The sequence below is a fragment of the Pelobates fuscus genome, chromosome 1 (genome assembly GCF_036172605.1).
Source record: "Pelobates fuscus isolate aPelFus1 chromosome 1, aPelFus1.pri, whole genome shotgun sequence".
NCBI lineage: Eukaryota > Metazoa > Chordata > Amphibia > Anura > Pelobatidae > Pelobates > Pelobates fuscus.
Genome location: NC_086317.1, coordinates 375,469,726 through 375,493,246, shown reverse-complemented (window position 1 = coordinate 375,493,246; position 23,521 = coordinate 375,469,726). Strand labels below are relative to the sequence as shown.

The window sequence follows — 23,521 nt, the reverse complement described above, 5'->3', positions numbered from 1 at the left end:
CTGAGCCAGGGACATTCCTCATAGCAAAACCATTAGACGAACTCACACACAGAGAACAAAAACTCCTCAATAAAATCACCCTAGCAGCCAGGAGAGCCATGGCACAGACATGGCTGCACACAGATATGCCCCACATAGACAGAGTAACACAGAACATAAAGGAAGCCCATCTCATGGATAGGCTCACGGCACAAGTCAGGGACACCTACCCGCTATTCATAAAAACATGGGAGCCATGGGAAGACTACACGAACCGCTGAGACCCATGAACACCACATAGGGGCTCGAGCTTTACCGGATAGGACACACACAGTCAAACACTCTACCTACCTGCGGCAAACCCCCATGGAACGGTGTCGATCCCTCCCTGGCCCTTCCTACCTCCCCCCCCCACCCCACTTGACCTACTACTATTTTTCGTTTTAACCCCCCTCTCCCTTCCCCCCCAAACCTAGTGACCGATCAAGCATGCAATAAACGACCCATCTTAGGGAACAGAAGCCACACAAAAGTGAGCCCTAAAAACAGTGACACTAAATGCTCAAATGACCGAATCACTAAAGACATAGACGAGGTGGGAAAAGGCATGTATTGCATAGGTACTGAACAGCCATCTGCTCCACGGAGCAGCATGACCACCCTCGGAAACTTATATCACCTGAAATGTACCATGCACTACCACCACATAAACCCCCTATACCTCATGTTATGCTTTTATATGTTATTTAACAAAAAGATCCAATACACCTGACAAGCTGGTGAACCATTATAGCAATAAATCCTTCTTTGTTATAAGCAGCAGAAACCATTTAAGCGTTAATACTGAAGACAACTAGTCAGCCACAGCAGGACTTTCTGTAATAGACAGCTTCTTATAGCATAGTGCAAATACAGCGGTTAGAACCTGAATAAACCAGCATAGAATGAAAGTTAACTGTTTGAAATACGTACACCGACATCTAGCCATAAACTACCTAACTACTGGTCTTGTCTTGTTTTGTTTTTTAAAAAAAAAGTGCAGTACCTATTGCTTACATGTACCCAATGTTTAAAATGCTATGTAACTCTGAACATATCACTGCTTACGCCTGTAACTAATTCTGCATTCAAAAATAAAGAATTAAAAAAAAAAAAAACCGCTGTTTTGATATTTTTTTCACTAAATCTTGAATTTCTTCATAATTGAAGAAGAGGTTGCTTATTTTGGCTCAAACCCTCTTCAGCTTCAGAATTTTACCAACGTGGCTGTTTTGGCCCACAATATGCAATTTGAATGCAGTCATGCTGCTTATATACTTTATTATGTTAAAGGGTTGTAACCAAAAACAGTGTTTTAGTGAACCACTGTTTTTGGATAGAGTAATGCTTGATAGCACGATCCCTCCTCTTAAATTAAAAAAAGAAAAAGAAAGCCAAAGCACCTTTGTAACGACAGTTTAGGGAACTAGAGGAATTAATTTCAGCATGCAAGAATGAGCGGTTAGAAGAGGTGATATCTAGGTAAATTCAGAAATCCCAAAGAATTGAGGTGGTGGTCTCTGCTGCCAGCAAAGAAGGGGGATGTACAATGTAGCGGAACATGCCTGGATATTGAGCGAGGGATCGGTCTACAGTGTTTCTGTTACCCTGGGTTACTGCATCTAAATCTTTATTATACCATGACCAATTAAATAAGCTTTAGTAGTAGTGCTTAGAGCATCTCCCCAAGTTTCGCCATTGGTGATGAAGGACATGCCATCAGTTACTAAATAAAAAGGTTTACAAAATTACTCCAACAGAGGCAATGAATGTTGGATCAGTATCTTCAATAACATTAAAAAAGTGAAATTTTTAACAAACATTTAAACAGGTTAGATGAATCTATTTATAGCACTTGAATGAAGAGAAGATCACAGCTGTGTGCATCATAAAGTATCACTTATGTTTAATAAATATATTATTTGAACATATATAATTTGATGTTGGATTCTTAAAGGCTATCTTTCATCTCTCTGGAGGTTACACCATTGAGTTAAATATTATTGAAAATCATCTATAAATTGTGTTCTAATTTTTGCATGTGATGAACCATTTTCTTTTTAAATTTGTGTTAAAGATTTAGCAAAAGACATCACAATCGAGTTCTTTCCAAGCATAGACAGTGCACACATTACAAATAAGCAAAAGCAGAAACATGCTATATGCAGGCTGTCGATGATTGGCAGTGAGCTAAGATGGAGACTCCCAGTTACAGCATGAAGTGTAGATTCTTACATATCTTGTTATATTTTACAATTACATATCTGTTAAATAAAGGGATGTGTAAACATAATCGTGAAGGTAAAGTTAGCGTAATAATCGAATAGCCACCCAGTTCAGCAAAGAGTTTTATTGATCGTGTAAAGCCACTGTGATCACTGTGAGACCTTGGCAAGCAAAGTCTAATGTGGTAATAAAAACAATTGTTTTTTATGCATTAAAATGAGGAACAATTCAAGTTTAAGCCACCGTTAAAAGTTACCTAATGTCTCCTGCCATGATTTAACCTCTTCTGGACTTTTGAACTAAGCAATGCCCACGTTAACATGGTCTACTCATTCGCCAGAACCCCTTCCTCTCCTGAGACCACTACTGTAGACTCAACGTACTCCGCTTACATCAAAACCACACATATTTTATCCAATCCTGCAACTACCCCCTGTGTCTGCTGACACTTTCTCTCTCTGGCAAAAAGAGAAAAACTATTATTGCAAAATACTTCAGCATAGTTCAGAAAAAGGAAAGTAAGTCTTTTAACCCCTTAAGGACACATGACATGTGTGATATGTCATGATTCCCTTTTATTCCGGAAGTTTGGTCCTTAAGGGTTTAAAAAGCATAAGATTAAAAATAAAAACAGTTAGTACTTCATAGGCTATATTCAATAAAATGGCTGATAGTAGCAAGATGACTGACAGCAAGACAATATCAGGTTCTACATGTTATCAGTCCTCCCTTTTGTTGTTGGATGTTAACCAGAAAGCTCCGTGCATCACTTCCAATTGCCAACCTGGTTATTCTGAGAACAAGCGGCATTAGACAACACTTTCAGGACTTTCCAGGTACCTGCATGCACAGTTTGTGGTCTCATAAGTAAGCATCTTAGTATCCTCAGTTGGCATGGGGTGTGACTGAACAGATACCATTTCAACAGCATCAAGTCAATTTAAATCACAATTCTAATCACTAGTCAGTAAGACTCAATTTCAATCATGATTTTTAAATATAAAGACTCCTTCTTGCTGGTAGTTATAATCGGTAATATTTGCAACAAGAGGAAGCTTTCATATGTAGAATAATAACCTGTCAGATTAGTAAAACGGCTATATCAGAACTGATGGTAGTTTAATAGGTTAATTACTCATATTTGGAGAACTACTTCAATTGTTTTATTTAACTAATTTATGCTAGTTCTATATTTCTCATTGTATTCACTCAGTACAGCCTAAAACGGAATATTGGCTTATTTCAACTCATTATTTCATTTTAGCAACTGTATAAAAATCCATTGCCATGCAGTTACAATAACGAATATATGTAATAAATAGTCAAAGATAAACAAGTATAAACGGTAATCAGCCTAAAATTAGGAAAAAAGTGAGTGGTCTGCTAAATACCGTACTCAACTGAGGCAAAGAGAAGCTACCACTCACTGCTCCAAATCACTATCAGTAAAAAAGAGATAAGACAATTAATTACAACATACCATCAGTAATATGGTGCAATAAATAATAAAAAAAAATACACAAACTATGATAGACAAATAAAGTAAAATTAAACTAGTAAAAAGCAGTCCAGATAAAAATTCCAAGTATAATGTCCTAGATGGAATGTCCAAAGAGCAACCACAGGCTATAGTGAATCTCACTTGATAGATCTGATAGTGAAGTACCAATATTGTGTCAGCAACTATATCGAAACACCTGTCACAGAATGGGCTGGGGTCACTCCAAACGTAGCTGAAGCTGATCTAGAATGAAAAATAATACAAGTGGCACAGTGCATAAATCCACATACATCCAAATAACCATATAGAGCAAGCATGTCAAACAATGGATATATTTGCGGCCCACCTGCTCTAGTTCTAGTCTTCGGCCGATTGTGTGCTACTGCAGGCCAGCCACTCCCCTTTCCCTCTTGCTTGCAGTGCCAGAGGAGCGTCTGGCCTGCTTGAGCAGAAAAAAGCAGGGCTGGTAGTGGAAGAGGGGCTTGGGGGACCTTGCTGTGTAGTGTGTTAAATTGGGAAGGGTGAAGTGTATTAATTTGAGGGATGTGGCAGTGTATTAAATTGGGGAGGGTGTGGTCAGTGTATTCATTTTAGGGAGAGGGTACAGTATTAATTTTGGGGCGGGAAGGGGCCGGTATATTAAACTGGGGGAGGGAAGGGGGCAGTGTATTAAATTGTGGAAGGGAGTGGGGCAGTGTATTAATTTGGGGGAGGGAGAGGGCAGTGTTTTAAATTGTGAGGGGGCAGTGAATCAAATTGGGGGAGGGAGGGTAATGTATTAAATTAGAGTGCTGGAAGGAGGGTCAGTGTATTAGATTAAGAGGTAGTGTATTAGATTGGGTGGAGGGAGTGGTGTATAAGAGTGGAGGGAGGAGGGCGCAGTGTATTAGTTTGTGTCAGAATGGTGGCGCTGAACGCTCTCCATGGAGATGCTGATTGGCCTCGCAGCTTTTTGCCACTCCTGCTTAATACCTTCCCAATGCTTTCTTGTGGTTTTGATGATCTCAGCCAAAGTGAAGAACATACTCATAGAACTTTAAAATCAACAAGATAATGTCTTTAAATTTTTTTTTACAAATTTACAGCCATACATTCACCATTTCAGTCTCATTACCAAACTTTTCTTAATCTGTCAAGGTAGTTGGACTGAAACATTGGTTATATGCAAATGCACGTCTCCTTAAAATAAATCCATTCTTTTGATTACTTTGAAGCCCTACGAGTGTGAGGATGTCCAGTATCAGGCACTTCTTATTTTTTTTTATTTTTATTTTTTTTACTGTACTTTTCGAAATAAACCTACGTTTCTATGAAAACTGAAGTTTTTGTTTCTTTGCGGCCCACATAAACTTAAACCTTGTTTATGTGGCCCATGTTAGCCTTTGCGTTTGACATGCTTTTGATTTAGAGGGTCCCTTACCTGATGGTTGCGCTGGCCATTTATAAGAAAAGAAAAAAAAAAAACAATAGTGCTCAACAAATTTATTCCAAACCAAAAAGATTAAAAACACTCACAGATTTGGAATAAGCAAGAACTTATCAGGACACCGCTTTTCTATTAGTGGATTCTGCTTCAGATCTCTCCCTACTATAGCCAGCTCTGGGGGGTCGTGTGGAGTTGTAATGCGCTGTTCGCCACTTACTGCTTTTCTCGTGGGCTAGCGTGCATTCCACCCTTGGATGCTCTGCGTTCCACTGTGCTCACGTTTCGTGCTGCATTCTGTCTTCAGAAACAGTCTTACGCATTTCGTGATTATATTGGATCTCTTGATCAGAGGCTCATAATTCCTACCCCAGTACAGGGGTCAATTTCTAGCCAAAGGATTGATTGGGGCAATTTAAAGTTACTACAGCATTACGGTTATTTTAAATGGTAAACCCAGAATGAATCAATATTCAACAAGAAAAAATAATAATCAATGCACAAACATTACTAATGAATAAGTAAATTATAAACAAAATAACATTTTAAACTAGACTCATAAGTATATAAAAAATATACATATGTTTCTATTTATTAAAAACACAATAAATATAATTACACAATATAACATAGATCAAATAATAAATAGATCTCATATATGCTCAATTTATTGATATATATATATATATATCAAATTTTTTTTCTTGGCTAATCATGGCAGCATATACACATAGGTTAGCTCCTACCCTTACAGCCGATAGAACACCACCTTCTCATGATAGTAGGTTCTCTAAAATGGTTCATTTCATACCTCTGGTTATACTACCCTCTTCCAAAGAATTGGCCAATATACTCATCAAGCTGTTTTATGTAGGACTTGAGAACAGGTTCAGCATCTCTTGGTGGATTCCTCTGCTTGCTGGCGGTAGGCATCAATGTGCAGCTCTTTCTTATGTGGGGATCGGGTCTTGCTTTGTACCCATAATATCAGTCTCCAAGTACCCTCTATGAAACTGGCTCCCCAGTTTATTTGTCCTTTCCATATTCTGCGCATGGTTAATCCCATCTAGTTTGCCATATTTATATACACGCATAGATCTAATGTTTTCCACACATCCTTTTTGAAACCTCTTGTTTGTAACAGTTTTCAGAAGAGTATGATGTGACGGCTATACTTGACTGCCTGCTCCATAGATGTTGACTCCAGTATTTAGTCCATTGGAAGGTCCTGATGAGCGTAGCTGGTTCCAAGTAGTTGATATCCTTTCTCCTTGCCTTACTCGTTCATTACATTCCCACTTTCCTGCCAGGCCTGGTTCTCCCCACCGGGGATCCATATCAGTCTGTTCTGGGGTCGCAGACATGACATGGACCAATCAAATAACCGTAATTAAACTCCTCTGGCCCCATTTACTGTCCCCTACCGTTGTTTCGGTTCTAAGTACCCTTTAGTGTTTTTCTATTACATTGGAATATTTCTCATATAGTCCTGGCTTTGTTCTTGGCCCTGTGTTTCTCTGCAACCCTTTTCTGTCTTTTTTTAATATACTGTTTACCTGACTCTGCCTGGATCTCATTGGCGCTGTCTGTCTATTATGCTGACCTGGGCTTGTATTTGACTATGTTTCCTCTGTATTGTACATTAAACCCAGCCACTCTAAGGACCGGTAATTAGTCTATTTCAGTCCAGTCTGTTAGAATCATTGTACAGCGGTAAAGCCTTATGTGGTCTTCTAGACCATTCCTTTTTGAAGGGCATTTTAATAAACATAATATGTGGATGAGCTTACCTTTTAACTTTTTAATGTTTTTTGCTCCCAGCAAAGCTCTGCCGATACCTTTTAATGATGCCTGTCTCCTGGAAAACTGGGTGTATTGCTTGTAAGTGTCTTACTAATGGATCAAAGCATGCTGCTGTGTAGTGGCATCTTAGTAACTCCATCATATTCTAGTTTTTACAATACACCAATGCCTGTCATGTGAAGAGTGATTAAGAATGATACGAAGGTTTATAGCCCATATAAAACATCAGAAGTAAGTGTTTTCTTATAAACTACAATTGGTAGTGCCATGACTGCCCTTTTAAGCTATTTAATTTCTTCATTACCTGAGTCACATGATCGAAACACATAGTGGTGCCTCTCCAGAGATTGCACTTCAGTTTTTCAAAGATTTAGCACCATGCTAACAAGCTGCCAGATGTTATGTTTATATGTTACACTTCGGCCACATATATCAATAGTGAGAATCTCTACGCATACACTAAACAACTGTATAGAAAGCCATGAGACACCTCCCCCCCTGCTTCTTTCAAAGGAAATCCCCTGTTATGGTTTTTCCTCCTTTGGAGATTGTTGAACTTTATGGAGCCTGTAAGTTTTTTATTATTTTCTTTTTCAAGGTTAAAGGATCTTGTCTTGTGAGTGCTTGATCAACATGCGTGCAGGAAGGATTGAAACCTGGGCTAGCAACAGCTTAACCCTGCCAGGCTCAATGCCAGTGCATAGGCTATAATGCTACCATTATGGAAACCAATACACCTACTTTGAGGCTCACAATGTTTGCCCCCTCTATGTCTGTGTGTATTTCCTGATTGAGGTTATTGCATGCAGGGTGTTTTACTAAGATACCTGATATATCTTAACAAGTCCCTGATAGCAGTTATCCTTGCCTGGCATTTGCCTCTGCCACCCCTGTGTCTCTGATCCTCTGTTTTTCAGGCAATATCAGCCTGTATGAAGTCTGTCATTTACAGACCGTCCATTCTGACAGTGCTGTATAAGTGGTCTTTCCCTATCTAGAAATGCCCCATGGTCAGTCTCTGATACCAATTCTCTTTTTGTGGATGCTAAGGTGGACTCTGTGTTGGGTTCCTTCTTTGATGAAAACTTCCAAATAGATTCTGACATGGACTCTTATGTTTCTCTAGTGAATCTTAAATGTTTAGGTGAGTCCCTCTGTGCATTCTGCTTAGAGCACAAATGCTCACTCCTTCTGCAATTATTGTGCAGTTTGAGTCCACGATATTTAAACACACCCTTCTTGACACATTTTCTGTGTGTGAGATCCTTTTGAACACTACACGTGGGACACACTATTTCCTGCTACCCAAACTGTGCCTGCCATTATTAAAGCTAAGGAGAATCCACCTTTATGTTTTCCTCAGTGTTTAAAGGGACACTACAGGCACCATCTCAATGAAGTAGTCTATGTGCAGTGCCCCTGACATTCTATTCACGCCATGTAAGACATAACCGATTTGGAGATACAGCAATGTATTCATTATTACACTGACAGTCACTAGATGGTGCTTTCGCCGTGAGAATCGAGTCAAAATTTTTCAGGTTCAACGTCCTCACTCATTGCATGAGGACTTAAAACGTTCAATCAATGCTTCTCAGAAAGCAGCACTGATTCAGTACTTCTCAATAAGAAGCATTTGATAGGAGGGACACTGTGTTTCACAATGCTTCTCTATGAAAAGCATTTGATTGGACAAGAAGTTGAAGAGAAAATGAAATGGGTGGCAGAGTGTGCAGCCATTAGGCTAATTAAATTTTTAAAAAAATAATATTCTTTTTGAACTAATCATTTCCCTTTAAGCGTACCCAGTTACCTCTTGAGAGGGGAGTGTGTGGGATTTATTCCCACATATGGACAATGCTATTTACTTTCATATTAAGAAAGCCACTATTATTCTGGAGGTTTCGAAGTACAAGAGTGCAGAAAACATGCTGAGCAAATCCTGGTTGTGTACCACCATTTGTGTGATTGTCTGATTGACTTATGTATGTATTGCTTGATCCCTGTGGTATGGTGAGCTTGTACAACCAAACATCATAAGCTTCACTAATGGCTTCCCTTGGATCATGTTTTTTACTTACCATTCTACATATCTCCATAGAATTTTTCTGAACGTTATGCTCACCAACCCTATCTGACCCAAGACTACTTATTTTGCAGTTTCATATAGTCCACAAAAATGGTTGAGCACACTTTGGGGTGGGGTGCAATGTAGGAGTCATGGGGCTCGCCCATCTTCTCAGGTAAGCTAGGTAATAGCCTGCCTTGTGAGCGGTTACACAAGTCCATCTGATTCTGTTGAATATCTTCATTATTCACCCATTGAACCTCTGCACGAGCTGGTTCTACAGCATTTATTCTGGAAGCGATTTATCTTTGTGAATGTGCAGTATTATTCAGGGCATGCATGGACTGATTAAAAATAGATTGTGTGATGGTTAACAAGGTACAAGCATTTATAGCATGATAGTTTAGCTGCACTTGCACAGGTGAATTATATGTTGAAGATTGGCTTTTGTCAGCAGTTATACCTTTTATAATTGGTTAGTGCATTGCAGATGATGTTCCCATTTCAGCTTTTCAGCTTTCTCTGCCAACTTGTACTTGGCCATCTTAGGACATCTCCCCCAAACCGTTCCTCCTCCGTTTTACAACAAAATTCCATTTTATATAACAACCTTCAGTATTCTTTTAATAGGGCTCTCATTTAAATGTAAATAATAGACTGTGCTTTGAGCTTCACAGCCAAATAGTAGCAGGCATGCTGTTAGGTTATGCTTCCTCTGTTCTGGCATTCTGTTGTTTTATCTAGAACAAGACAGAGTAGATAACCAATGTGTTTTTCATCATAGTGTCACTACATTGTGTTTTCTGCTTTTTTGGTGTGTTTTTTTTTTTTTTTCTCTTCATTTTATTTATTTATTTCCTTTGTTGATGCTTTCCAGAGTAGTTGAAATGAAATAAAAGTACACTTGTGTTTTTCTTCGTGTTTGAAGAGAATTGTACAGAGGATATGAAAAATATTTGCCCTACACATTCCAAAGGTGACATTTGAGATGCCTTTTCTGCATTGTTAACAATCGGCTCAGGCAATTACTTCAGTTTTATGTCTGGATTCATTTGTAATTGTGAATCATCTCATTTGGTGTAAACTATTTTGAAAGGAAGATACAGTAAAGCTTGAATATGGGAAATGATTTTTGGCATATAGCAATTAAAAATGTTTGTGTTCAGTTAGTGAGCCAGCATTAACTCATTTAATTAGCATGAATATTGAGATCACGGTTGCTAGCAGGTTATAGTTTAAAGGGATGCTATAGCTAAATTACATACCCTGTCTATATAAGCATTTTGTTACATTCTCTGTAAAATATATGTAACGTTATCCTTTCCTACACAAATATATTGAATTGTGGCTGCTGTTTTCTAAGCAGGATGTTATGGTAATTTTCTATTGGTGTACACGGTAATATTAAATGCCATGCACACCTATGTTTCAGTGGTGCCTAATCTTGACTGGACTACACATAGGAAGATTCTCTTCAAACAAATATGGATGGGTATTTTTTATTTTACCTGTAGTGTTTCCATAAAGTCTGTTATTTTGGAATAATATATTGGTGCTTTTATTTATTGATTTGTTTTTTACATGTTTATATATATTAATATATATATATATATATACACACATATATAAACATGCATTGCTTGTATGCAAAACCGTTAGGAACTGTTTAGCTACTATAAAACTCCATCTTAATGAATATAATGAGTATATTTTTGTTGCTGTTATTTACATTCTCATTTATTTCATACTGCCTTAACGTCCTGCAGGACAGTCTCTGTTTCGAAATGTAGTTTTCCTCTGGTTTTTCATTTCTGGGAACATTCGATAAATTCAATACAAACAGGTATATTCACTAAATTATTGCTGAGAATAAAAAGTCATCTTAAAAAGTTAGGCCTCAATAGTCCAAGTGAAAACATTCTCATGACACTTTTACATCTTGATTTCACAAATGGTTTTTTTTTTTTTTTTTCTCACCTGCAAAAAAACAAACATATTGTTTGAAATAATAAAAATACATACACAATATATTTATTGTAGTAAAAATATATACATATATTTATATATCTAAACAATACACAAGATCCAGCGCACTCACCTATCCACTAAACAGCAATTTCAATGTCGACAGATTTTATTAGTTTTTCTTTAAAAAAACACCTAATCTAGGCAAAAATAATGGGGGTTTAGTTACATTATATGATCATACATTGCATGGGGTACATTGACGTTGTGGCAAGCTTAGGCAATGTATGATCATATAATGTAACTAAATCCCCATTATTTTTGCCTAGATTAGGTGTTTTAAACTTTTAAAAACGAATCAAACCTGTCAACATTGAAGTTGCTGTTTAGTGGATAGGTGAGTGCGCTGGATCTTGTGTATTATATAAATTGGCCCCCAGCAGCACCCCATTTATGCATGTTTAGGTGAGTGCAACCCCCTGGTTTTATATATATATATATATATATATATATATATATACAAATAAAGTCTTTCTCTCTCTATATATATATATATATATATATATATATATATATATATATATATATAAAAGTTTGTGTTTGTATGGCATAGTGTGCAAGTGATGCAGGGGTGTATCTGTGAGTAATGTTGGCATTTGAATACAGGGTTGTGTTTACTTGTAGTGTTGGCTTTTGAGTGTAGTGGTGTATCTGTGTGTAGTGTTGGCATTTGAATGCATGAGTGTAATTGTGTGTAATGATGGCATTTGAATGCATGGGTGTATTTGTGTCAAGTGTTGGCATTTGTATGTGGGGGTGTATGTGTGTATTGTCTGTATGTTTGAATGTTTTATATAGAGTATGTGTATGCAATTGCAAGTGAGTATTTTTTGAGTAGTGTTGTATGAATGCATGTGCTCACACACACACAAATACACTCAAAGAGATACTCAGAATGATACACAGATAGCTACACTCCCGTGTCCTACCTTTTGGCAGCAGGATGGTGGTTTTCCTTGGGTCCAGTGTACTACGTGTGTTCCCTGTGTGTTAGGTTGGGGTTGATGGGAATGGACTGCTGCTGGTGCTTGTTCCATCCCACCTCCTTCTCAAGTTGGCAGAGGATCAGGTAAGGCCTTGGCCTGTGGGGCACTTCCCGGGACTCTGTTCTCCAGGAGCGAACCATGCATCCACCAAGGGAGCATACTTACTTTAAACTGGATTGATGTATCCCTTCTGTTGCGCATTTGCTGATACACACTCTTTTCTAGGCCATGCCCCACATTTTTTTCAGATCAGTTATTTTGAGCTTAAATGTGAAATTCACTTTGAATTCCCGACATTATTTACTTGTAGGCCTCCCAACAGTGCAGATTTCAAAGTCCTGTCCTGCTTCAGTTCCATAGTATCCCATATCTAGGGACACCAGGGCAGCACAGAGTGAGCACATCATTAGCTGTGCTTGTGTAGTGGGCACTGAGACCATGCTTCAACAACACTCCCTGCATGGTCTTGATGACTGGCCAGGCAGTCAGTGGGTAGGCCCACGCCTTTTCGGAGGGGACTCACGCATTATGGGCATCACTAGTGATGTGGTATGCATCATTAGCGACACTCACTCAGGGCCCAACCCTTTCCAAATTTTCTACTCCTGATTGTTGAGAGGTCTGCACTTTAGTAAATAACCCAGCTTCCAGGACTCATTTAATTACTGAGAAGGAATAATGATACAAGTTGTTTTAAGATGGATGCCCCAGCTGGGTGAAGAAAGAATAGATGGCTTATATTTTTGTGCTGTTGAACATTAAAGTTACAAAGCAAACTATTTAAATAAAAGAGCTGAAATGCTGGCAGGCATGGTATATTTTCCTTTCTGTTTTAGACTTTTGCTTTTTTTGAAAGTGGTTGAACGTGATAAAATTTTAATGGTCTGCCTTTATAATACAGCAAAAATACTTAATGTTTAATATCCTGAATTTTGTCTCCATTTAGATTTACCCCCACCTTCAACACGAGAGAGACCCCCAGGCTGTAAGACTGTGTTTGTTGGAGGATTACCCGAAAATGCTACAGAAGAGATTATTCAGGAGCTGTTTGAGCAATGTGGGGATATTACTGCAATTCGCAAAAGCAAGAAGAATTTCTGTCACATTCGATTTGCAGAGGAGTTCATGGTTGATAAAGCCATTTACCTCTCCGGTATAGTATAGTCTAATTTTAGTAATCTTCAGTTTGCTGTAATGTTCGTCTTGTCTTTCTGACTTTTACATTAACCTTGACTCATATTTCACCTTGGACAAAATTGCCAACAAAGGCAAAATGATCTTGATGCACCTATCGTGATAGTGTCGGATAACATTTATATGAGACAATCAGACTAATTTCTAAACATTATTGTAAAAAAACATTAAAATATATTTATTTTTAATGTTAAGTTGTTCCTGAGAACTTTTAGATTATGGGCCCACTTTTAAAATAAAAAGGCTGGTTTTACACACCTTTTATCCAGTGCCACTCAATTAAAGGGACTCTCCAGTGCCAGGAAAACATATCCGTTTTCTTGGCACTGCAGGACCCTACAGGATCCTCTCCCTCCCACCCCCCATCCTATTTTACTAAAGGGGTTTAAACCCCTTCAGTGACTTATCTGAATCCAGCGCCGATGTCCCTCGGCACTGGGTAAGGCTCCGCCCACGCTCCTCCCCCGCCGACGTTAGCTGGCAATGGGCGCGCACGCGCATTAGACCTCACCATAGGAAAGCATTATTCAGTGGGGATCCGGGCGACGCTGGAGGTCCTCATGCATAACGTGAGGACGTTCAGCGTCGTTTAAAACACTTTTCGACACTAGAGGATTATTAAAAACTGCAATAATTACACTTGCAGGGTTAAGGGTGGTGGGAGTTGGCACCCAGACCACTCCAATGGGCAGAAGTAATCTGGGTGCCTGGAGTGCCCCTTTAATTTTATGAAATATGTATTGTATTGTATTGTATTCAGCAGATGTACTTTCTAAAAGGTTACATCGGTCTCGAAACTGAACTAGACTCACTATTGTGTTCCTTTAAGATATGCTGATTCTTTTGTACCCCTATTGTCAATAAATGATGGGGTCACTTTCCTGATGTATTTTTAAAATCCATTTTAAGGGATGTTTGCATTGTAGCCCTTGAGGTTTCCTAGCCTTGGTTGGAGAAGTCTTCGTCTTCTGTTGGGGCAATGCTTTTGCAGATTCTGATTCCAGAATCTTTATTGCAAGCCACTTGACAAAAAACAAACACAGCTTCTGTCTAAGTTGTCCTTTCATTCTCATCCTGCAGTGGGAAACAAGGTGAAATATGAGCTTTATGTGCCAGCCTTCATACGAGACCTATCCGTAAATAAATGGATATGCTGTGCCCGTCCATAAAATATAGAAAACGTTATTGAATTATGTGTCATTCTCCATCTGGTGAGATAGGTTGCAAACAATCCCAATGAACCTGTAATATTGTGGGGAGACAAAAAGGAAAAATAATGATGGTTTATTTCTTAGAACTAACGCTTTCATTTATATCAAAGAGAGAAAACAAATTGAGACTATGTGAAGACAATTTGTATGTTTTATCATAAGTGTTAAAAGATGTAAACCTGCAGTTTGACAAAAAATATTACTAGGTTCTGATAATGAAGGAATTGTTAAGCTCATACTCCCCCACTAAAAGACAAAAAAAATGCTATAAAAAAAATGAGAGCATCAAAAGTTCATAGGTTTTTGTATTAACTTCCAGCAATAACTATTATTCATTGAAGAAGGTATGAGAATCATAAATAAAGGGCTTTGGAATCTAATATCATTGCAAGGATAGAGAAATGTAAATGGCCCTGGGCCAATTCTATTTCAAATATAATTAGACAAATCAATATTCAACTGGCTTCTAGAGAATCTATAGCTAGATGGAAACTAAAAATGAGATTATGAAGGGAATGTTAGCCAGAAATAGGTTTCTCACCAACCTGTAAAGGGTGAAAACATACAAAGGCAGATTTATAATGTCAGAGGGACTGTATGTTAATTCTGTGCCATGTGAGTGCCAAATTGGGGAAAAGTAAATGAATACAAGCACATCACACCATCAGCTGTTCCAAAGAGGCCAATAAGTTTGCACATGCAATTGGTATAATAAATTAAATTCTTGTTAATTAAAAATAGAACTATTCAGATCTATGACTGTATGAGTAATACTGGGATATCAGTGAGCCCTGTTTGGGTACACCCTTACATCACAGCAGCCATTTTTTTTCCTGCACCACTGCCATCCATGGTGTGAAAATGTAGATTATGGACATTACTCACCAGATCTTTTCCAGATTATAAACTTACCTCATAGAAGATAAACAGTAACTAACATACATGCAATTCTTATCTGGCTATACGATTCTTATCTGGCTGTGTCCGTACACATATTGGTAGTCATACCTGGGAATTGTAACTTATGTCAGAGAGGTCTGGCCAAGATACAATGATTTAGTATTATATATGAGTGAACAGTCCACTTTTGCATTTCCATTACTTTTTATTTTAATAAGCAGCAGCAATCTGCAATTAAAAATAGCTGAAGATTTGTTTTCCCAAAGACATTGGCCCATTAAATGGTTTAACTTGTGCAGTTCATCCAAATTCATTTGTCCGATTTGTCCGAAACTAATTTTGTTCATTCGTCAATTTTGTTTTGGATGAAATTTGTATTTTCAGTTTGGAACTTCCATTTGGACAAATGGAATGCCACATTCAACGGCAAATGTTTTTTTTTTTGTTTGTTTTTTGTTTAGAAAGTAGATAATACCCTAATTTGGTACCACTCTGTTCAACCTAACAAAAAAGAACTGTGAATCGATGTTCATTTACTTCTATTTGCAATGTTTATTCACTATTATATGAGTTTTCATGAAGTTAATTATTCACACAGAAATTACTTTGTTGAAGAAGACAATCGGTTAGTTTCCGCAAATTTCTTAGCATCCTGGAAATTGCCTAACTTTTAATTAGGTACTTTATCTGGGAAATCACATTAATGTGAATACATTAGTAAGTAAACTAGACATGGAAGCAGTATAAACAATGTAAGATAAACTCCTCTCATTTAGGTGAAGCAGCTGATCTGTCTGTCTGTAGTTTGTATAAAGCAATTAACCAAATATTATACATTTAAAGGGACACTATAGTCACCAGAACAACTACAGCCTATTTAATTTATTCTGGTGAGTAGAATCATTACCTTCAGGCTTTTTGCTGTATACACTGTCCTTTCAGAGAAAATGCAGTGTTTGCATTACAGCCTAGTGATAACTTCACTGGCCACTCATCAGATGGCTGTTCGAGATCCTTCCTGGGTCATGGCTGCCTAAAATGCATCCAAACATTCAGTGTCTCCTCCCTCTTCATGCAGACACTGAACTTTCCTCATAGAGATTCGTTGATTCAATTCATCTCTATGAGGAGATGCTGATTGGCCAGGGCTGTGTTTGAATCATGCTGGCTCTGCCCCTGTTCTCCCTCTTTGTCAGTCTCAGCCAATCATATAGGGAAGCACTGTTATTGGATCAGGCTACCACTTCTGATGATGTCAGCAGACTGCTCGTTTTTCTAAGTCAAATAGCATGCAGAGTTACAGCTTCAGGCTTGAATACCGTAAGATATTGCTCTATTTATGGAGGCATGAGGGGCCCAGGGGGGGCTAGATGGTGGTTTTAACACTATATGGTCAGGAATACATGTTTGATGTATCCTTTCAGATAGTGTGACGTAACATCATACTGTGTATTTTGGGAAGATAATGGAAAAAATTTACAGCATGCATGTGGGTATATATATATATATATATATATATATATATATAAACACGCAATGTACTTCCATGGAAAGTAGATTCAATGTTTATCAGAAAATGTTTTACACCAATAATAATACAAAACATCTGTAGTCCAATGCTTTTGAGAAATCATGTTGCAGAGGAGAGTTTGTAGAGTAATAGGAGGACATCCATATTTTCAACAGGATAAAGTAAATAACAATGCAAATAAATCTAAAATTACAAAGCTTACTAGTAAGAGTCAACAACAACAAAAGTATTACACATTATTTCAAGATTTCACAAGGGCTGCACAGTTCCTGTGGAACTCGCTTCCCTCCTCCGTTAAATGCTCACCCAGTCTCCATTCCTTCAAAAAATCGTTAAAAACCCACTTCTTCATAAAAGCGTATCAATTAAACTCTTAATAGCTCCCAACTGATTCCTCTTCTGCAACTGTCACTAGTCTAATACTATCCTTACCTTTTGTGTCACTATACCCCACTCCCTCTAGCATGTTAGCTCATTGAGCAGGGCCCTCAACCCCTCTGTTCCTGTGTGTCCAACTTGTCTGGTTACAACTACATGTCTGTTCGTCCACCCATTGTAAAGCGCTGCGGAATTTTATGGCGCTATATAAATAACATAATAATATTAATGTATTATGATCAAGAGCTAGACTTGGGGAAAAAAAAGCAGGTTCATTTATTTCAAAGAACAAGAACTAATTTCCCAGCTTTATGGTATGAGAGTTAGGTAAAATAGGATTAGGAGCATTAAGGTGAGAGGATATAAAATTACGTGAAAATGGGCTATGGGGTTTAAGGTCATGGTATTTAAAATAAAAATAAAAATGGACCAGTTATGAAGATACTCAAATCTATCAGCTGATGGTCAATAATGCCCTCCAGACCTTTACTAGTTTGCCCATGGCATGTTGCAAGCATCTTGTTCTTAAAGCAAGCTATTATACGGTCTATATACCATTATCCAGACATAGTGTGTCCAGTCTGTTAAGAGTATAGTGCTGCTGCTTTAGTGTCTGTGTTTTGTTATATTAGAACGATGATTTTCCATTTTCTGCAAGGCTACAAAAATATAAATATTAACACCCAGTATCTGGCACATTCTATAAAATTAATATAAAATGAATTTACTTTCAACAAACTTTATTACTGCAATAGTCTCTTTTAGACAAGGCTGTAACTGTGTATTTCTCTTTTAAAGGTCAAATGCAGCAAGAATGTACACTACATACTGATTTTATAAACTGAAAACCTTTTATTTCGGTTTTAAAATCACTTTTCTTCTTTCAAATCCCTCAATTCCGTGAAAAAAAAATCATGTGGTTGCTATGGTGACCACTGGAATGCAATTTGCATCCTGTCATCAACTTTGACTGTTTCTGTAAATCTTGGCGTGTGCGCTTGAGTTATCAAATTATGTTCAGTCTCATCTGAGCCACTTATCAAGCTTCAGCACATTGGTCTCCCTATGTCTGCCAACTCCCATCAAACTAGTACCAAGAGTTTGCAAAGTTTGTCAACAATGTTTCATCCTTCTAATCATTTCGGGTAAAAATTTGTAGAAACTGTCCCTTATTTCTTGAGATTCAGGCACTAAATTACATCTGCATTCTAAGTGTCATCGCAAAAAACAAAAAAGCGGCACCTTTTACATTACATATTTTTCTTCTTAATGTTGGTAGCAACCCATTTTCCAAACAATTAAAAATAACGCTTCGATTCCATCAAAATTACTGAAAAATCACAACTTTTATTTTTGGTATAAGAGATGATTGTCAATGAACATTATGAACACAGAACATTTTTGTGCCTTGACGTATTAAATGGTTCTTTATAAATTTCTTTATTTTTAAATAAATAGATTGTGACTTGCTTTTGTGAAACAAGCTGGTTGTTGACGCTTTCATTGTTCATTGAACAAGCAGCAGCTGTTGTTGCTTTTGAGGAACATATTCCATTGAAATATTTATCTCCTGTACCCTTTTCGATGTGGTTCACATAAAAATATTGTAGATTAATAGAAGGCTTGTTTGGACACATGACTTCCAATCCAAGGACTACGCTAAAGGAAGGGTCGTTTTATTTGCTCTTTGAGGTGCAGTAGAGATGCCAACCAAATGTTAGTTGTATTCAAATTTACCCACCACCATCCATCCATATCTTGCCTTAAAGGATCACAGAGAGTCTCTGTCATGTTTTTTTCTATTCTTTAAGGATTATGTTCTAAAATAGTAAGTCCCTCTCACTTTAATAACCACAGAGATGGGTAGAATGTAGAACTGAGACCCTCAATGTACAGGACTTTAAATGCTGGCATACATTTATTTTTTTTACAAATTGTTGTGATTCTAAAGTAAATCATTTGTTTCTTAAGGGTTAACTCTTCTGAAATAAGCATTTAGATGTGCAAATCGTGTTATCCTTTTTTTTTTTTTTTTTTTTAATAAATAGCAGAGTTTGCATTGAGTTTTCCTGTTCCTTCCAGCAGTAGAATGTAGAAGTGCTGCGCGTTGGTATATAATAGAAAGGCACATGCTGAGTGGAGATTGTATTAGCATATTGTGCAGTTATTGTTATTTTATTTGTAAAGCATGTTCTGGAGTGGTGTTGAATGGGTAAACAGAACAGATATACAAAGATGAAGGACTTGCTCAACTCTGCTTAAAGGAGTGAGAGTGTAATTACACAAAAGGCTAACATTGCAATGTGACTAGAAAGCAAGATTAATTGTATGTATGTACTTTGTATATGTTATTATATTCCCTTGAGAAAGCTTAAAGGTATACTGCAAGCACAATAACCACTTCAACTTGCTGTAGTGTTTATTGGACAGGATGCTCGGACTCCCCTCCCCCCCACTATTTTAACAACTTTAGAATAGGTTGAGTCGTTACCTGTGGTCTGCCATGCACCATTCCCCACCTCCACTACATACAAAATAGAGCTGGAGGTCACCAGTGGATACTTTCACATCTCAGAGACATCTCCCAGAATGTCCGGCTCATTATTATTTTGTCATGGTGCCTATCTCCTGTCACTATGTTGATTGACAAGGAAGAGTCTTCAAATAACTATACATATTAAAGCAATTTATTTGTGTATTATTTTGTCGGCCTATTTTATAGATTAAGTCTATATCTATCTGTAGATGAACTTGCTATCCACATAATTTTTGGATAACAGATTCACTTTATAGAAACATATTTCCTAATACTATAGTGTTGCCCTACCTTTTAAGGAGTCTTTCTAAGTGAGGACTTAAGAGTTACACTACCTTTATTCCGTCACCATACTGATCTCCCCATTGTCGCTTCACCACCCTAGCTCAGGCATAGGCAACCTTCGGCTCTGCATGATGCTTTGCCAGCATTATGTGTGTAAGAGCATTATGGGGGATGTAGTCCACAACATCTGGAGAGCCGAAGGTTACCTATCCCTGCCCTAGCTGATCATCTCAGCCAATTCATTGGTTCGCTATAGGGAATCAATGGGAGGTTAATGTGCATGCGCTGAATATCGCCCTGCTGTGCCAATCATATCTTGCGCTAGGTTGAGCATCTAACTAGATACAAGCTAGCATTCAGCAATTGCATTACAAGGTTTGCTTGTAGCTATCTATCCACACTAATGACAATACCATCCCTGTTCTTGAGGAGTTATAGACATGTTCACTTTTATATCTATAAATGTCACTAAATTAACATTCACAATTACACTTAAGTTCAATTCTAAATCTATTTTCATATTATAAATATAACAAAACCCCACTGTTGGAAGCATAGTCGGTACCTTTCAGTATTACACAAATCTAATCAAGTGAATTAATTTGGGAAATCAAATATTTAGGAGGAATCCGGTCGCAATTGCACTAATCTGTTTATTTCTTTAAAACTCTTTTTGTTCAATACCAAAAGTAATCTGACAAATCAAATTGTTTACAACATATCCATCTTTATTAGAAAGGTCAATAACTTCATCTGAATTTATAATAACAAAATCATACTGACACAGTAATCCGTATTCAATCCATGTATAGTTTATTTGTGTTAAATGTCACATTAAAAAGTTTATGTTGTTTTTTAAAAAAAAAAAAATATATATAATATAACTTCATATAATTACAGATAATTAATGTAGCCTGAAATAAGACTCATGATGTTTTCGGTTACAGGTTACCGAATGAGGTTAGGCTCAAGTACAGATAAAAAAGACTCTGGCCGTCTGCATGTTGACTTTGCACAAGCGAGAGATGACTTTTATGAATGGGAATGCAAACAAAGAATGCTTGCACGAGAAGAACGCCATCGGCGCAAACTTGAAGTCGATAAACTACGACCGGCGTCCCCTCCTGCCATCATGCATTATTCTGAACATGAAGCTACAGTTCTGGCTGAAAAGCTCAAAGGTGAGTTGTTGTGGTTTATTTTCTACCATTGCACTGCAACTAATTAGTCATGGTAAATTATATCCAATCTGATTGTGGATAAAAACCTTGAGGATTGAGTTCTTTCCACCACCATTATGTTAAATTTGGTAGTTGTATTATATATCACCTGAACATTGATATAATGTAAGGGTGCTGCTGTTTGTTTGTGCAAAAGTAAGACTATAGGGAAACCCCATCTTGCTAATATAATAGAATGCATTGTGGTTGAAGTTTATCTGTTGTAAAAAAAAAAAAAAAAAAAAATGGTGCCTTGCTTATTTTTGACGTACTGCCTCACTTAAGAATAACAATTTTATATTTTGAAACATTCTTTTTGTAATGTGTCAGATTTTAAGATGAGTAATTCTAGATGGCACATGACATGATCCATGCCCCAACAAAGCCTGTTCTAACCCAGTAACAAAGTCTTACTAATACTATAGTACTGTGGGGATGCAGAAAGCTTCTAAACTATAACCTCACTAAATTAGAACAAAGGGAAAAGGGTTTGCATGTTTACACAGATCTCTAAGGCCCTGATACCTCATACTGTGCGTGATGACCCACAAGTGTGGCTGGATAGGTTGCTATCTGCTGTTGTTCATTTTGGTTGTGCTGCATGCAAGATAAAAAGCTATGGAACATTGCTACAACCTGAGGAAAGCAGCACATGCCTTATATCCCCATTCACATACGTGAGAGTACAAAATTGAGTCTATGAAGGTTCACAAGGGATCTTCCATATATGATCTTGCGCATATGGTGCCATAGGCATCTACTGTGCATGGCAATGGCAGGATAAGTCCACGTTTTGCCAAATATTGGCAATTATAGGAGACAAAATAGCCCCTACTTTGTCTCCTATATATCTTTTAATTCCAATGGAATTTCCAATACATGGAAATGCTATGTTTCTGACAATTAATAGAGCCTCTTTACATGTTGGAAAGGGGATTTTAAGTTGCCTGGTAGCTATAAATGGATAATGTGGAGACGTGGAAGAGGAGCTTGAATATTTGGTTTTTCAAGGGAAGCAGAACTGCTTTGAGGAAAGAAAGGTGTTGAAAAGGAGAATGGATTAGACAATTTAAAAATGGGAGGGGAGTTATATAGTGGAAAAAATTGTATGAGTGAAGTAAAAAATGGCAAGGTAAAGGGAAGGACGCAACAAATCTATGGGGAACAGATCTTATGGCAGGTTAGGGGATAAAGCAAATACTTTAGTTTCGTAGCTCAAATAGTCGGTTCCTTTTTTTATTCTGAGGTTCTCCTGTGTGAGTGCAGTGTGATTTGGTGGACGTTGAGTGAAAGACGATGAGATGGTTATTTTTTTTTTAGATGTGTCTTGAATTTCTAAAGCTAAACAATCAAAAACCCTTTGGCACTTGAGCCCCATGACGTTTTACTAATATTTTACTCAAAAATACATGGCCAAAATCACAGAAACACAATGTGCTCTGTGTGAAAATATAGCAATTTCTTTTTTCTTTTGTATAATTTAAAACATGAAAAAAATGCTTGCTTTGTGAAGCAAGCTCTCTGCTGGCATTTTTATTGTTGATTAGACAAAGTTGCTGATTTTTTTTTTTTGTGAAACAAATTCAGGCCGTTTTAGTTGTCTTTCGATAATATCAGTGTATGTTGAGGTAGATTAATTAAAGTACTCTGTGGGCATTTGGGGAACATGTCCTTGTCTTACATGGTATTCTAGAATAAGGACCAGAAGATCACAGAAAGCAAGATGACCATCTGGAGGACATGCTGATTACTTAGAAGCATCTAAACATCAAATAATCACCGTATGTGCTTGGCATTTTAATTTGTATTTCATCAACGTAGTGTGTGGTGTAGAATTAATACAACGTGAGCACCAGCCACCAGGATTCACTTATATGGACACGTACTGAGTTACTGATAATGTATTAAAACAAATGCAAATTCTGTGTGTTATGAAGGTTGTTACATTATTACACAGAATGTCATTTTGTGTGTTTATTCTTTTTCTCACGCTCACTGTGTTTTCCACTCCACGGATTACACTCACTGACACTGAAACAAAACCGATTGGCAATGTTCATTTTTAATGTGCATCCATAATGGATTTTGTATTACAGGTTACTAAAATTTGTTATAATTTTTATATTTGTTAATAATATTTGTTATAATAACTTCTACGTTGGACATTTCTTCTGTCTTCTGTATTCCATTCATAGGAAATTTTATATACGTATGAA

General features: G+C 37.3%; 1 protein-coding gene across 3 annotated transcripts in view; it reads left to right on the top strand.

Annotated features, from left to right (window-relative positions):
• Positions 1-23,521, top strand: part of ENOX1 (ecto-NOX disulfide-thiol exchanger 1) — a 597,059-nt gene that overhangs the window by 401,744 nt on the left and 171,794 nt on the right. For all 3 annotated transcript variants that reach the window (XM_063425978.1, XM_063425979.1, XM_063425980.1), the window contains 2 exons: positions 12,997-13,203; positions 21,033-21,266. In XM_063425978.1, coding sequence (XP_063282048.1) covers positions 12,997-13,203; positions 21,033-21,266 — 441 coding nt within the window. The remainder of the gene's footprint in view (positions 1-12,996; positions 13,204-21,032; positions 21,267-23,521) is intronic.